Source organism: Hippopotamus amphibius, chromosome X, assembly GCF_030028045.1.
Source record: "Hippopotamus amphibius kiboko isolate mHipAmp2 chromosome X, mHipAmp2.hap2, whole genome shotgun sequence".
In the NCBI taxonomy this organism is placed as follows: domain Eukaryota; kingdom Metazoa; phylum Chordata; class Mammalia; order Artiodactyla; family Hippopotamidae; genus Hippopotamus; species Hippopotamus amphibius.
The window spans coordinates 63,593,941-63,611,809 of NC_080203.1; the positions used below are offsets into that span (position 1 = coordinate 63,593,941).

At 34.0% G+C, this 17,869-nt stretch overlaps 1 protein-coding gene across 5 annotated transcripts in view; it reads left to right on the top strand.

Moving 5' to 3' along the window:
- The window catches only part of CHM (CHM Rab escort protein), a 244,442-nt gene that overhangs the window by 8,814 nt on the left and 217,759 nt on the right, over positions 1 to 17,869 (top strand). For all 5 annotated transcript variants that reach the window (XM_057718481.1, XM_057718478.1, XM_057718480.1 and 2 more), the window contains exon 2: positions 13,694 to 13,760. In XM_057718481.1, the coding sequence (XP_057574464.1) occupies positions 13,694 to 13,760 (67 nt within the window). The remainder of the gene's footprint in view (positions 1 to 13,693; positions 13,761 to 17,869) is intronic.

A 17,869-nucleotide genomic window follows, 5' to 3' on the forward strand; every position in this document is an offset into this window, starting at 1 on the left:
TTTAAGTTTTTCAGTTTTTCACTTTCGTAAACTAAGGCTGTGATGAACACGGTGTGCCTAAATCTTTTGTACATATTTAATTATTTCCTTAGGATAAATACCTAGAACTGTAACTGTTAAATTGAATTTTAGAGAGTGGTTACATAAAGCTTTTGATGTGTATTGATGAATTGCATTAAGGAAAGTTTGCCAGTCTAATCTCACCAGAGGAGTATGAGAATGCTTATTGTCCCATAGTGTTTCAACATTGTCTATAAATGTCGTCTTTTTTTTTTAAATAAATAAATTTATTTATTTATTTATTTATTTATTGGCTGCATGGGGTCTTCATCTCTAGTTGCGGCGAGCGGGGGCTACTCTTGGTTGTGGTGCACAGGCTTCTCATTGTGGTGGCTTCTCTTGTTGTGGAGCACAGGCTCCAGTAGTTGTGGCACGTGGGCTCAATAGTTGTGGCTCATGGGCTCTAGAGTGCAGGCTCATTAGTTGTGGCGCATGGGCTTAGTTGCTCTGAGACATGTGGGATCTTCCTGAAGCAGGGATCTAACCCATGTCCCCTGCATTGGCAGGTGGATTCTTAACCACTGTGCCACCAGGGAAGTCCCTCAATGCCTTATTCTTAATTACTGTCAACATCATAGCCAAGAAAATGATATTTCCTTGTTTGAATTTACATTTTCAAGTCATAAGTGAGGTTGACTATTTAATAGGTATATTAGTCAATTATGTTTCTTTTGTAAATTGCTTTTACCCATGTTTTTATTGTGCCATTTTTTTCTTTTCGACATGTAATAATTCTTTATATACCAAAGACTTTAATTCTTTGTCATGTATTTTGTAAATTTGCCTTGTATTTTTATGGTGATTTCTCCCGTGTGAAACTTTATAATTTTTATGTAGTGAAATCTATCAAATGTTTTCTTATTTTATGGTTACTGCCTTTGGAAATATGCATAGAAAGCCTTCCCCTCCAGAATTAAGTAAATACTGACTCTTAGTTTTAAAATATTTTATTTTTACATTTAAATTTTAATTCACCTGAAATTACTTTGTTGTAGATTATGAGTGTTTTTTCCTCCTAAATCATTAGCTGGTTATTCTAACACCATTGATCTATTCTTACTCCACTGAATTGAAATACTTCTTTTTTTTTTAATTATATGATCAGTTTTTGGACTTTCTGCCAGTAACCTGAGTGTCTCTTTGATTGTAGTCAGAACTATAAAGTGGGAATAGACTGGGTCATCTGATGTGTAGAGAAATGATAACTTTCCCTCTTTGAAATCTCAAGATAACAAAAGGAAATATTTGAATATATAAAAATTATAGCATCTACTCTGAAAAATAGCAAACTAAAAGAAAAAGGAAAAGAGAGTAGGAGTATTTGCAACTCACAACAAGGACTAATTTCATACAAATAAAGCCTTCAAATTTATATGAAAAATATCAAGATCTCTACAGGTAAATGGGCAGGGAATGTAAACAGACAAGAGAAGTTACAAATAGTCAACAAACTGCTGGGAAAATATTTTTTTTTCTGATTAATAGTCAAATACAAAATAACCTAATAATTAAAAACATTAAATTAAAAGAGTAATAACTGTTGAAGTTGTATTCAGTTGAAATGCTGATGATATTGTAAATTGGCACAAGACTTTGGCAAAGTAATATATGTTCATTCCCTTAGACTCAGTAACTCCAGATCTGAGAATTTGTTGTGAGAAAATCATTCAATAGAGGTAAAAAGCTACAAGGGTGACAACATCTATTTTAAAGCTGCTTATCATAGTAAAATTTGGAAATAACATAAATGTTGTATATTGAAGAGCGCTGATGTTTCAAAGGACTCTGGTGGACTGATAGAGTAGGCAGTTTTTTTTTTAAGAACTTTTATTGAGATACAGTTAACATACAATAAACTGCATATATTTAGAGTGTACAATGTGGTATCCCAATCTCCCAGTTCATTCCCCTGCAGCCCTCCCCGCTTTCCCCACTTGGTGTCCATAAGTTTGTTCTCTACATCTGTGTCTCTATTTCTGAGTAGGCAGTTTTACAGTGTGGCCCAGGATATTTTTTGTTACAAAATATCATACATACAAATGAAATACATGTGTGTATGCATATATATATTTTCTTTCTTTCAATGAACAACAAAAAGTGAGTGGCATGTATGTATGACCCAACTAAAGAAAAAGAACATTACCAGTACCTTAGGAGCTCTCTGGGTGCACCATCATCCATCTTCCCTTCCTTTCTCACAGCTGTAACCGTTATGGTAAACTGCTTTAATTGTTCTCTTGCTTTTTTAAAGTGTTTTTTTTTTTTTTTATCATATGTGTCTATCACCAAACCATATGTTGTTAGTTTTTCCTGTTTTTGACCCTTGTCTAATTTTCAGAATTCTACTCTGTGTATTCTTTCTGTGACTTGTTTTCCTTGATCAGTGTTATGCTTGTGAGATTCATCTGTACAGATGTATATAGCTGTAATTCCTTCGCACATCACACACACTCACACACACTCACACACTGCTATTATATAGTATTCTAGGTTTGCAAATCTTCAAACTTCAGTAGGTAATGCATATTCACCAAAATAATTGTGTTTATTTGCCCTTTGGTTTTCAGCTTTTCAAGCACTTGCCTCACTCAGGAAATGTATAATGTCATAAACACATTCACGACAAAATAAAATCATTAAGTACATGTTGTTCTGCAACTTTTTCAGTCAATAGTTCTCAGCTTTCTTTCCATTCCAGTACTGTTTTATCTAGCACACAGATCATATTTAACTTTCCACGTTTTCCTGCCCCAAAATACCTTTACAGCTGATGTGTACAAACTTGTGTCCAGTTCATTGTTATGCATTGCCTCTGGTTGTTATATCCTGTAAGTTTGTTTTATTCTAGCTTTTTTTTTTTAAGTGACGACTGAGCTGTCATAGAGAGACTAGGCCGGTGATCCTTACCTTTTAGATTTGGCTGCTTTCTTCCTTGTAGTATTATTTACCTTGTTCCTCTAGACTGTCTTTTGCCTGTAAACTGAAACTTATATCTAAAGGCTTGGTGGATTCAAGGTTAACATTTTTGGCTAGAACATCTTTGGTGATTTGGATCATACCAGGAGACAAAATATCTGGTTGATCCACTATGAGTGTTGCTAAGATTGACCCAGGATTAGGATGATGACAATATGATGCCTCCATTGTATGGATGTATTTTTCCCCGTGTATTGAAAATAATCTGTATATTGGCGCTATGCAAACATTCAGTTTGATACCAACTGTTCACAACATTGTTTTAACATCAATAGATAGTCCTTATATGAATAAGTATTTTCATTAGGACTTGCAAAATGATGTTTTTTTTCTAGGTCTTTGATTCCTTCTACATTTAATAGCTGCCACTGAATGCCAATTTCTTGATTTACAAAAGGGAACATACCTTTCTAGCATTATTGTTATCTATCAATTAGAGTACCCATTTCCAAGATTCAAGTCATTTGGGAAATTGAATTAATTGTAAGGTTGCTTGATGGGGATGGACAAAGAGATTTAGATGTCCTGAAGCAGTATAGTACTTAAGAGCACAGACTCTGGAACCAGACGACAGATTTCAATATTAACTTTGCTATTTACTGGGTGTATGACTTCGGGTAAAGTGCTTAACCCCTGTTTTCAGCTTCCCCATCCTCTACTGCCTTATGTGTACCTGTGGACAAAGAATAGAAAGTAAAGGAACAATGAAAAAAAAAATTTGTTAGGCATTAGCTTATGGGTGATTAAAATATTTTCTTTAGCATTGTATCATATTTACAATGTAAGAGAGGAAATGAAAAAGAAAAGTAACTGTCATGCTGCTTTTTAAGTATTTTTCATATGCATTTTAAAGTGCAAAATCACTGACAAGTGATTCATAAGCCTTTTACATTGATTTTGGTTTATCCCTCCTATTACAGCACTTAAGAAATTCTTAATGCAATAAAATTATAATTTGCATTAGATAAAATTTTACCCATTATTTTAATAAACTAAGTGTAATCACTGTTCAGCTTTTAAATAAGCAGGATACAATAATTATCCTCAATGTTTTCTCAATGATAATGTAGCCAGTTTTTCTTAAATGCATAATGAGACTACATTTAAAGCTTAATTTGAAGTATTTTACTTTAAGAAATGTTATATAGTAACAAACTCATAGGCTCTTTCAAATTTAGTTTTAATGCTCATAAGGTTTTTTTCCCTATACTTTTTAAAAAATGGATTTCATGATAGGATTTCATATAAGGAAGGAAGGTTATTTGTTGTATGATTTTGTAACATTCTTGGAATGAGCACAGTCTCTCTCATCATCTGTTTTAGTCTCATAGCTTTATAAGTAATACAATAAAGGTCATTTTTCTTCTGTGGCACGTAAGTAAAATATGTTCTGAGCAAAGAAACTTTATTTTCCTCATCACAAGTTAAATATTGTTATTAAATTTGCAGAGAGATCAGCTGCGATATCTTTTGTTGTGAAAAGATCATTTTGGTCACTTAAATTGATACAACAGAAATATTAGTATTAAGAAAATTAAGTAAAAATTAATTGTAGTGGAATCTGCTTATTTTATTTCCTAGCGTGGAATAGGTCTTTGGCAAATATTTACATTACTTAATAAAACTTTCATTAAGAGATTTGAGTTGATATAGTTTTCTCAGTTTAGATAAAAAACAAAATACTAAATGTCTGCTTTCCAAGGGATTATTTTATTTGGTAGGCCCAGCCTTTCATTAGCTCTGTAAGTTTGGTATTAAATTGCATTTTTAAAACTTTTTATTGTGGCCAGTTTCAAACATAAAAAAAACAGAATAAAATAAGTCCCCATGTACCAATCTCACAGTTTCAACAGTTACCAATTTATGGCTTCTTTTTTCTGTACCTTCCACCTTCTCATTTCATGATCCAATCTGGATTATTTTAATGCAAATCCCATATATGGTTCTGTCTAAATACTTAAATATATATCTAAAGGACAAGGACTCTACTTTTTAAACATAACTGCAGTACCTTTATGCCCTTGTTTGCATTTTCATTTCTTCCTAAGGCATTTATCCATTGTATTTCTTTGCTCTAGTACTCCTTTTATGTTTATTTTTTATTTCTGAAGTTTTTTTTCTTTCACTTCTTCTTGAGTCATTTCACTCTTTTTTCAAATATTCCTATTATCTAATCACCACACTTTTTTTTAAGTTTTCCTAATTCTGATTTATGTTGTTCTTTCAGAGAGTCTATTATTTTCTTAATTTCTTTTAGCTTATAGTACCATAGTTAGGTTTTAGTTTTCATCTAATTTGCAAGCATGTCTTTCTGAGATGCTTTCATTGTCTGTTGGGATGTTATTTCCCTTTTGTCTCTCTCTCTCTCTCTCTATATATATATATACATACACACACACACATATATTACTGTAGATTGAATAGGATTCAACCAAGATCCTTTTGTGTTATTCATTTTTTTGGGAAACTTTTATTTTTAGTTAATTAGTTAATTCCTTTTTTTTGAGCTGCGTTGGGTCTTCATTGCTGTGCTGAGCCTTTCTCTAGTTGTGGTGAGCAGGGGCTACTCTTTGTTGTGGGCTTCTCATTGCGGTGGCTTTTCTTGTTGCGGAGCACAGGCTCTAGGTGCTTGGGCTTCAGTAGTTGCAGCACGCAGGCTCAGTAGTTGTGGCGCACGGGCTTAGTTGCTCCATGGCACGTGCGATCTTCCTGGACCAGGGATGGAACCTGTGTCCCCTGCATTGGCAGGCGGATTTTTAACCACTGCGCCACCAGGGAAGTCCCTGTTGCTCATTTTTAAGTGAAAAAAGTTTTCCTTGTGTTTTTAATAGGGAGTGTGGATCAGGATAGCTTTTCTAACTTCACTGCTCTAAATCTCTCCTGTATTTTCACTAATTAATCAAAAAAATAGCCTGAGATCTAAGATCTGATAGCTGTGTCACCCTTCCCCAGTTTTGTATGGACTTTCTCTACCCTTTGCACCTATTTTCCCTGTTCTGCTGAATTCAGATTAGATTCCCAATAGTTACTCCTCCTTGCAGGGATTTATCTAGAAGGACAGTTTCTCATTTTCCTAAGTTTGTAGGGCCCAACTCCATGCCCACTCCCTCACCATTCTAGCACTCCCAGGGGTTCCTTTGCCCTCATCTACAGGTTGGAAGCTGTGAAGTCCCCTCTCACTTTCTGCTGCTATTCTCAGAAAGACCTTGCAAGCTTCCAGTGAGTGCCTGATAACAATTTTGGGGCTCTCTGGCTCTCAGCGCTGTCACAGATATTTTTGTCTTCCCTTCATTTCCTCTTGCACAGTTTATGATACCAGGTGGGACTTATAGCTATTGAAGGTTTGTAATGACCCACTTGTATTTTGGAGCTCATCACAGTATTTTGTCATCTAGCTTTGTTCTAGGTGTTGTCCCTGGGTGTTTGGTTTTGGTATCCTGGTTGCACTGTTTCTATGGGGGTCATGGGGAGGTTCAGCAACTTTGCTGCTAATTCCATCTTTCTAGAATCCTGTTTTTATTTTTAAGTTTAAATCATTTGCACAAGAGCAGAGTCCAAGTTGTTGATCTATCACTAACATTCACCTTTGAGAACTTACAACACACCTTATGGGTCACTTATTTCAAGCTCTTCATTTTATCTCTAAGGATATTTATAAGGAAGCTGAATTCCAGAGAGGTTAAGTGACTTTTCAGCTATTTAGTATAAACCTGAAAACAAGAATCCAGTTTTCCTAATATTGAAACAGTGTTCTTATTAGACATTTCTGAAAGTTCACACTATATTGAATTTTAAAAATTAACATAATTTTTGTGAGTTAATATTTTAATGGATAGTATATTTATCTAAAGTTCTAAAAATTACGTAGCTGTTAATATCAGTATTTTCTCCTGTGAGGAAGAAATCCATGGATATTAAATTACTACATTTATTAATATGTTTGGTATTTTGTGTGGGTCAAAGTGAATTACAATAATTGTCAATTTAAAAACTATTTTTATTTATACTTCTTGGAATTTCCTTAAACTACTTTACTGGCAGTTTTTTTCTTTTTGAGGTAACCACTAAAAAGTAAATTTACGATATAAACCTTTTAATTTATAATTTAATATGAATGAACAAAACTACTTGAACCTGGGTTAATTTAATTTCTGTCTGATTTTGTGATGTCACTGTTTTTGAGTGGCTGTGACATGAGTTAAGTGGGTCATTTTACCTTTGTATTGCTCATTCTAGTCAGTTCTGTATCTAATGTTGTTTCTGCTTTGTTTATGATGGTACAGAAGGTCTGTACATAGGGTTGTTTAAATTGTAAAGGATGTGGCTCTCTAAAAGCTTCTTGTACTCACAAATTTTTTCTTGCCAGTAATTCTGCTTTATTCCTAAAAAAAAGAAGTTATTCTTTATAAAAACCAGTCACAGTAAATTTTCTAGTGCTATGTAATTTTCTTTCCATTCTGGTCCTCACTAGTTATAAATAACACATGAAATGACTTTCAAGGTAGAAAGCAGGAATCCATTTTGAAATGTTCTATAAAATAAAGAGTGATTTATGGTTTCATATGATTTGGGCTGAAAGCACTCAGGCTTTGCCAGGTCATCAAAATCCTGTCAGGGGAATCTATTATTTATAGTTCGATATGCTGGGAGTGGTGTAAGTACTTTATTTTATGTTTATCTTATGTAAGTATAGTGTTAGGAAAAATCAATTCCAGATACTAATACAGTTTTAAGAATAGATCATAGAGAGCTAACCTAAATATTATTGTTGTAAGTGATGAGGTTCAACATTAAGGATTTGGATTAAAAGGGGATTTTGAAAAATGAATAAATAATGATTTCATTCCTATAAAATATTTTAGATACGATTTGTGAAAATGCTAATTTCATACCTTTTTGGCCCTGATTTTAGCTTAGCTTCGTTTGATAGTGAAACATCTTTATTTTATCTAGACAGGTTTTGGAAAACTATACAAAGATGGGACCATTCATGTTTGTTATATGATCATATAACATTCCATAAGCTTCTAATATATTTTTTCTAGTTGCCAAGTTTATAACAGAACCTCAGCTGAGAAGGATGTGATGTAACAAACCTCAGTTTCCCCTGTTACAAGCTGTTAGGAAATGCTAATGTAATACCTAATATTTACCTGTTTTTGATAAAAATGACTTGCCAGTAAAAGTTGTTAATCTTGCATCGGTTTATACATTTTTCCTATAATCCTTTGGCAGAGTTCTTTGAAACAGCCTCACTAATGGATATAATGATCATATTTAATGATGTGAAATGTTTAAATGATATTGTTTGATGAACTTATATATAGCATACATCTAGAAAAGCCCTATAGTGTATGTATAGAAAAGGCTATTGGACTTCTTTTTTAAGAAACTATTTTACGTTGTTAGATTTTTCTGGATGACTTAAGTAAATAGTAAACAAATGATAGTTTTTTTTTCCTTCAAATAACTTAAGTATAGCTTTAGATAACTTCAGATTTGTTATTGAAGGGGTAGGAAGAAAAGGGAGGAGAACCAATTTTTATTGAATGTCAGTGACATGCTAAGAGACACTGTGTAAAGTGTTTCATATCATTTTTAACCTATCCCTCCCTGTACCCCTATGAGATAAATATTATTAGCCCCATATTACAGTTGAAAACATTGTACTTGTATATTTGTACTCAGGTTTTTTACACTGTGTTTCCAGTGTGATGCTGTGTGATTTGACCCTGATCTAAGGTTATTTGTTTCTAACTCATGTCTGGCTTTCCCCTGTGAGAGAGACTGTATAATTCATTGTAAGCCTATATATGTTCCATATAAATGCCTCACAAGGATGTCGTGTGAATTTGAGTACTGATTCAGAAGTTAAGTAGTTTACTTTTTATGGTGCCAATTGTTAAAAAAAGGCTTTATTTTGAAATTAGTCAAGGGTTTAAAAGCTATTAAAATTGAGCTTATAAATATTAATCTAAACAAAACAAGTAGTTAGTTGTTTTACTTATTTTGCTAAATTATAAATAAGGCCAAAGAGTTTGATTATGTTAACTTTTCCTAAACAAGAATTAAAAAAAAAAAGTGAAACCTAAAGCTCCAGTTTTATGCAAGTTCATCTCTCATGCTGTGACTAGAATTATTTTTCTGAAACACCAATTAGATCTTGTTCTTATGGCTAAAATCTTAGACTCCCTGTTGCTTACAGGTTCAAGTTCAGACTCCACAGTTTGGCACCAACCACACTTTTGGGCATCACTTTTTGGTACTTTCTTCCTTCACCCTTTGCCAAGAATATTCCCTTCCACTTTCCCTTTTTCTACTTTTTTCTTCTTCTACACTTTTCAGTTGCGTTATTACAGATCTGAAAGACTCAACTGGTTAGCGTCCCCTGCTCTTTGGAGCTTTCCATGGCTCCCCTCTACAGAGGGAATGCTTCTTTCCTTTGTGTTCCTCTAACAGTTTTAATTACATTTCTTATTTTAATCCCTTTAAATTCTTATTCTTTAGACTGAGCTCTTTTAGGCTAGGCATTGCCTTTATCTTTTTTTTTTTTCTCACTACCTGTTCTGTCCCTTTCTCTCCCTCTCTTGCCTTTCCCCATTATCTTATCTCTTTCTTCTTTTCTTCCCTTAAGCAAATATTTATGGAGAATCTGCTATGTGACTCCTCTGTTCAAGGCACTGGGTGTTTATTGAATGGGTGGGAAGAAATATGAAATCCTGGCCCGGAAGACATTATTAACTGTATTATTAGTCTGTTGTTCTAATCATGAAGATATATTCTCTTCATCAAATATTTGTTGGAAACTTAACACAAGCACTGTTTTACTGGGGATTCAGTGGTGAATAAAATATACACAGTCCCTGCCCTTGTGAAGCTGAGATTCCAGTAGGAAAGTGAGATGTGGCCACAAAGAGGCAGGAAACCCAATCTCGTAAAGTCAAATTGTCCAAACTTCTATGTGTCTGTGGCTTCTTTGTCTACAAAACTGTGTAGCATTATGTAACATTAAAGTGTTATTAAAAATACAGCACTTCAAAGGATCTAGAATAGCCAAGACAATATTTAAAAAGAATGAAGTTGGAGGACTTATTCTACCTGATTTTAGGACTTATACCATAAAATGTACAATAATCAAGACACTGTGCTAGTGACATAAGGATAACCATATGGATTAATGCAACATAGTTGAGAGTCCAGAAACAGATCCACACTGACATGGTCAACTGAGTTTTGATAAAGTTACCAAGGTAGGAAATAGTCTTCAATAAATCATGCTGGAATAATTGGATATCAACATTAAGAAAGGTACCTAAACCTTTTCCTTACAACATACACAAAATTTAAGTAAAAACAGATCATTGGCCTAAATCTAACAGCGAACACCATAAATCTTCTAGGAGAATTTAGGAGAAAATCTTTGTGACCTTGAATCAAGTGAAAGTTTCTTACATAGAGTACATAAAGCATGAATCATAAAAGAACAATGACTAAGTTGGACTTCATCAAGATTAAGACATTAGCTTATCAAAAACATAAGAAATGAAAAGGTAAGCCGTTGATAAAGAGAAAATACCTGTAAGGCATATATTTGAAAAAGGACTTGTATCCAGACAACATAAAATTCTCTTACAGCTCAATGATAAGAAAACAGTCCAATAAGAAAAATACTTGAGTAGATACTGCACAAAGGAAAATATATGGATGGTCAAAAAGCACGTGAAAAGATTCTCAGCGTCATTGGTGATCAGAAAAATGCAACTTAAAACCACAGTGAGATGCCACTACACCCACACTAGAATTGCTAAGTTTTAAAAGACTGAGAAATAACAAGAGTTGGTGACAATATGGAGCAACTGGAAATCTCATACACTGCTGGTGGGAATGCAAAACTATACAGCCATTTAAAAAAATGAAGTTTCTTAAAATGTTAAAATACACTTACCATATGACCCAGCAATTCCACTCTTAAGTATTTACTTGGGAGAAATGAAAACATGTGTCCACTGAAAGACTTATACATGAATGTCCATATTATCATTATTTCATGATAGTCCCAAACTAGAAACAATCCAAATGCCCATCAACTGATGTACAGATAAAAAGAAATTGATGATATACAGTGGATTAACAACAACTAAAAAGAACAGAGTGCTGATACAACAACATGGATGAATCTCAAAAGTATCATACTAAGTAAAAAAATCCAGAAGAAAACATATATATACTTTTCTGTATGATTCCATTTACATGAAATTCTAGAAAAGGCATAACTATAGCGACAACAAGCACATCAGTGGTTTCCTGGGGCATGGGGTAGGGATGAGGATTAATTACAAAGGGGCTTGAGGAAAACTTGGTGATGATGAAAGTGTTCTAAAACATGATTGTGATGATAGTTGCATGACTACATTTACTAAAAGTTATTGACAGTTAAAAAAAATGCATGAAGATAATAGGCCTTTGCCATTTAACATAGGAATAGCCTATCAATTTCATGAACTTGGGATGTCTGGATGGAAGTGTTAGGGGAAAACACAAATGATAGTCATTTTGGTTTTATGTAATTTGGACTTAAATCTTGTTCAGTACTGAAATCTGTCCTTGCCTTTGCTTTGTCAGCAGAGACATGACTTCTGATAGTGTTGATCGCAACCTTGGAAATAACCACATGACTGTTTGCCTAACCAGAGTAACAGCTAATTTGAGCCAAATAGAGGAGAGTAATTTTATTATTGTTTGCCATTGAAGTTGGCATCTGGTAAAAATGGGTGTATGTTTAGAGGTGTATGTTTAGGTGAAAATGTAGTGCTTCTAAAATATGTTTCTGAAGAAAATAAAAGTAGATATTCTTTATACAGCAAGTATCCTCTGCTAACAACTGAACAGTCCTGGGAGGTAGATCGTGGTATTCCAGTTGATGAATGAAGAAACAAAGACTAAGAGAAGTCAAGTGACTTGCCTGAGGTCTCATAGCTAGTTAAGCAGCAAAGCTAAGATTCAAACTTAGCTCTGACTGGGACCATGCCGATGTCATTATGTTGCTATCCTGCCCTTACATCCTAATTCTCAGACTCATGTCCAAGTTGAAGAGAGTTGAATTTACCATGGTAATGTGAATTTGTGATGCCAAATTACTGAATTGCTTGATCTTTGGCAAGTTACTTAACATTTCTCATCCCATTTTTTTCACATGGATAATAGTGCCTGCCTCCCAGGGTTATAATGAGGAATAAATGAGATGATGTATATGAAAATACATTGTGAATCATGAAGCCCTGTCCTGATGTTTGGTGGTGTATTATTAATGCTGTCATTGTTACAGACTTAAACATACTAATTCTACTTCCTGAATATTTCTTTGCTATTGTCCTTTTTAACTAAGCCACTTAGCAGCTTTTAAAGTACCATAGTGACTGCATTTCATTAATAAGGAAAGTTATTTTTTAGATATAAAAAGTTCAGATAGTCTTAAAAGACATTAGACAATACAGTTTTAAGCGTTTGAAGAACTAAGTATGCTTAACTATTTAGAATTTTCCTTTCTTCCTCCTATTTCCTTCTACACCACAAACTTACTTTTTTTCCTTTGTATTATATCCAAAGTTAAGGTTGCAGCTTTATGATGGCTTATTTCCAGTAAGTGATATTTAATGGCTGTATCCAGTACATTTGGTCAGAACTTTTTTGAACCAAACATTTTGTACCCAGAAAGTGTTCACCACTTGAAAACTCTAGTTCTTCCATGAGTGCAGCTGGAGCTTTTGTTTAAACATTTATTTATTTAGGTTGCGTTAGGTCTTCATTGTTGTACCTGGGCTTTCTCTTCGTTGCAGTGCTCGGGCTTCTCATTGCAGTGGCTTCTGTTGTGGAGCACGGGCTGTAGGTGTGTGGGCTTCAGTAGTTGCAGCACATGGGCTCAATAGTTGTGTCTCACGGGCTCTAGACTGAAGGCTCAGTAGTTGTGGCACACGGACTTAGTTGCTTCATGGCATGTGGGATCTTCCTGAAGCAGGGATCGAACCTGTGTCCCCTGCATTGGCAGGTGGATTCTTAACCACTGCGCCACCTAGGAAGTCCCTAAATGGCCTCTTCTTAAATTAGTTAACCTATTGCTTAAATTGAAAAATGTATGCCATTCCCCCTAAGAAGTACTGTGGCTTGGAGTTAGATATGGATTAAAATTTCAACTCTAGAATTTACTTTTTAAGCATTGGGCAGCAAGTTAACCAATTTGCACCCCAGTTTCTTCTTCATCTCTAAAATGTGTATGCTGATCTTTCTCCCTCAGTGCATTTGGGAGAATTAGATGAGCTAGTGTGTGAACATAGTTTCTAAATAACAAACTGCTGTGTGAATGATGTTTGGACAGTTGCTCATTTATGGTAATTGGCAGATAAAAAGAAGTTAAGTACTTGATTTTTAAAAATCTTCCACATGATAAAATTTTCAGTATTAGTAGTATATGTTTAAGAAACATCATTCAACAGTATAATAATACAAACTGTATAATTTTGAATACAAGAATGAACCTCTTTTGTTAAACTCTTCTATACAGCGATGGCATGAATTGAACATTTTTGTGTTTCTTATATATGTGTGTGTGTGTATATATAGATTTCTACATTCTAAATGATAAAGATGTATGTTTTTATAGGTTTGCCTGAATCCATCATTGCAGCTGCATGTTCAAGAAGCGGCCAGAGGGTTCTACATGTTGATTCGTAAGTTTATCAGTGGTAGCATTTGATACTTCCTAAATATCTCTATACAAAATTAAAATTTAAATATACACACGTGTATACATATGTATGTCCTGTATAAACTTTTTAAGTTAGGAAAATAATTGGAATTGTTTAATTTTCACCAAAAAATGTGAAATATATAATGTACAGGTTTTACTGTTATACTCTGTGAAATAATGATCTGTTTCCTTTGAGGATAAACCAAATGTACCATAATTTTATTTTTCACATTAGTGATTTTGTTTTTTTAAATGATAAATAATTCTCCAAGAGGCTTGGAAACCTCATACCTGCCCTTTTAATTACATACATGTGTGGGTGTGTAAAACCTATATATGCTGTTGTATTCTAGGCTTTGCATTTGTTGAAAAAAAATCAGCTAATAGAGTATGTGGTTTTCTTAAAATTCACCAAAATTTAAACTTTTAGAAAAATCTTAACTAAGAATATCTAGAATTTTGTTTTCCCCCTTTTCCCTTAAATGTGATGATAAAAAAGGAAGTTAATGGAAAATTCAAGTTTAAGATAAAGCATAAATCTTTCTCTTCCTGCTTCCTCCTGAAACAAACCCTTAACTTGCTGCCTATTTAGTGCTTTTGACCGTTGTACTTTGGCTCTTTAATTGTTCATTAAATAGGAGTAGAAAGGAAACAAGAAATAATGACTTTATATTTTCTGTTTGATAGTAACTGCAGGTTTTTCAGAATGCCAGAATACTAAGAGTAACTAGATTGTTATAGTTCACAGTGCCTTCTCATAAATTATCCCATTGTAAGTATGTAGGAATCCAAAAGTGGTATTAGTTCATTTACCCTTTCTAAATTTATTTTCAAAGCATATTAACTCCTCAGTTATTGAATGAAATTTCTAAATTAAATTAGTATCTGTTCTCAAGTCCTGCCCTTGGAATTCTCTTTCACTATTATATGTGTAACTGCTGTGTTAATGTCTTATTTCAGTCTTTTTTACAAATGGATTCACATGCCGAAAAATCTGCTGCCTTGAAAGCTGAGGTACTGGGCCAGTGTGCTTTAAAAAGGCTTAATAAGAATATAAATTTAAATTTATTTCTGATAGTATTAATTAACCTAAAATTGGAAGTAAAATCTTAAATTTCCCAAAGTTATTTGTTGTGCTCGCACTGTAAGTTACTTCCCATGTCAGTTTCTTTACGCATGTTATGTAATTTAATTCCTATTACAGCCCAGTGAGGAGGGTGGTGTTATCCCAGTTTAGCAGATGGGGGATGTGAGGCATAGAGAGGTCAAGTAATTTTTCTAACTTTACCCACTAGTGCTTTTCTAACTTTAAATTCAAATTTATTTTGTGTTTTCTTATTCTAAAACGTGAGATTTTTCCAGAATGAAGAATATTTTATAAATCGCATAGGGTTTACTGATGTTACAAAATAAATTTTGATTAGGAATATAAGAAGCTAAACCTAATTTCAATAAACAATGAATCGATTAGAAAGACTTGATAATGTTAAGAACTTTTATACCTTAATAAATAGTATTTCAAAGTGACAGAACTTTTTTTTTCTATTTTAGATCCTCAGGCTTGGTGGCTTTTGAGAGTTTAGATACACCTAGGTATTCATTTATAGGATGTTTTCCTGCTCTAAGCTCGGTTTAAATATTTTCTCATTTGTATGCATTTTAGCATTTATGGTTCTTCATAGTTAGAGTCAATCTTCCCTAGCCCTTTCATTTCTGCTTTACATCTGCAATAGTACCGTATACCTCTGTTCCGTGGACATACCTTCCCATGCTTTTTTTTTTTTTAAGAACTTTTAAATTGTGGTAAAAAAAAAACCACCACATAACATAAAATTTGCCATCTTGACTATTTCTAAGTATATACAGTTCAGTAGTGTTAAGTATATTCATATTGTTGTGTAGCAGATCTCCAGAACTCTTTTAATATTAGAAACCTGAACTCAATGCCCATTAAGCAATAACTCCCCATTCCTCTTCCTGCCAGCCTCTGGAAAGTACCATTCTACTTTCTGTCTCCATGATTTTTACTTCTTGAGATACCTCATATAATTGGAATCATACATTATTTGTCTTTTTTGTGACTGGTTTATTTCACTCAGTATAATGTCCTCAAGGCTCATCCATTTTGTATCATGTGTCAGAATTTCCTTCCTTTTTAAGACCAAATAATATTCCATTGTATGTATATACTATATTCATTCATCTGTTGATAAACATTTGTCTCGCTTCTACCTCTTGACTGTAGTGAGTAATGCTGCTATGAACATGGATGTGCAAATATATCTTCAAGATCCTGCTTTAATTTTTTTTGGATATTATACCCAGAATTGGGATTGTTAGATCATATAGTAATTCTGTTTTTAAGTTTTTGAGGAACTACCATACTATTTTTCATAGCAATGGTACGTTTTGCATTTCAATCAACTTCCCATGCTTTGGCTCCAATTAGGAAGTTGTGTATGGGCTTTTAAGCCAGAATGCCTGGGTTTAAGTCCTGGTTTCTTCACTTACTAGGTATGTAACCTTTGACAAGTTGTTTAATCTTTCTGTAACTCAGTTTCTTGATGTAAACTGCATAATAATAGCAATTAATTTATAAGATTGTTTATTGGATTAAATAAAATCATCACTGTAATGGATTTATAACAGTGCCTGCAACATAGTAAGCCCTTAGTAAATGTTAACTTCTATTGCTCTAACAATACTGCTGCTGCTGTTGCTATCAGATACAAAGGGCAAAGCCAGATAAAGGAGTGACCTACAGTGCCTGGGAGGTTAGTGGAAAGTGTCATAGAGATGACCTTTGAGCTGAGTCTTGAAAGATAAATAAGAGCTTAATGAGGAGTTCAAGCATTCCAGAAAGAGGGGCAGATTGAAAGGGCATGACATGCTAGGTGAATGGTGAGTATTTTAGTTTAACTGAAAAGTTGGCTAAATGAGTTGGATTAATGAGAGTTGAAACTAATAGACTGATGCCATATTGTGAATGCCTATATGCTGAGTTAGGAAGTGTTGATTTTTATCCTAATAATTAGCTTTAACATTTTTATGTCTTTCCGTCAAACTCATATTCAGTCCTTCAGCATATCCTGTCAGCTCTACTTCCAAAACATAACCCAAATCTAACCAGTTTTTCTCCATTTCCATTTGTCATTTATCATTGAACTACTACAAAAACCTTCTAATTGGTCTGTTTTCACTACTGCCCCCAGTATTTGGCCTCCTTTCTGATTGCGTCACAGATACCTCTTTCCCTTCCTCTCTATACTCTGCTATAGCTGTGTTTATACACTCTTTTTTACTTCTTAATATTTTGTGCCTTTTCTCTGTTTCTTTTTTATTACTCTATCTTGGCAGAGATTTGTCTATATTATTAGTCTTTTCAAAGAACCAGGTTTTGCTTTGTTGTATCCTTCTGTGGTATCTTTGTTTTCTATGTAATTAATAACTATGTTTATCTTTATTGTTTCCTTCCTTCTACTTTCTTTGACTTGAAACCACTCTTGTTCTAACTTTTTTTTTAAAATTTATTTATTTTTTATTTATTTATTGGCTGCGTTGGGTCTTCGTTGCTGCACATGGGCTTTCTCTAGTTGCTGCAAGCAGGGGCTACTCTTCATTGTGGTGCACCGGCTCCTCATTGTAGTGGCTTCTCTTGTTGTGGAGCACAGGCCCTAGGCGTGTGGGCTTCAATAGTTGCGGCACATGAGCTCAGCAGTTGTGGCTCATGGGCTCTAGAGCACAGGCTTAATAGTTGTGGCGCACGGGCTTAGTTGCTCCGTGGCATGTTGAATCTTCCCAGGGCAGGGCTCGAACCCGTGTCCCCTGCATTGGCAGGCGGATTCTTTACCACTGCGCCACCTAGGAAGTCCTTGTTCTAACTTCTTGAACTGAATTCTTAGTTCCTTATATTTAAACCTTCCTTTTTGTTTAATATAATTGTTTATGATTCTAGTTCCCTCTTAGGATCATACTAGCTGTCTTTCATAAGTTTTAAGTCTTACAGCCATTATGATCTCTTTTTTGTTTCATTAGTTATTTAGAAGTATGGTTTTAGATTTCTAGATACATTTTTGTTTCAGTATCTTA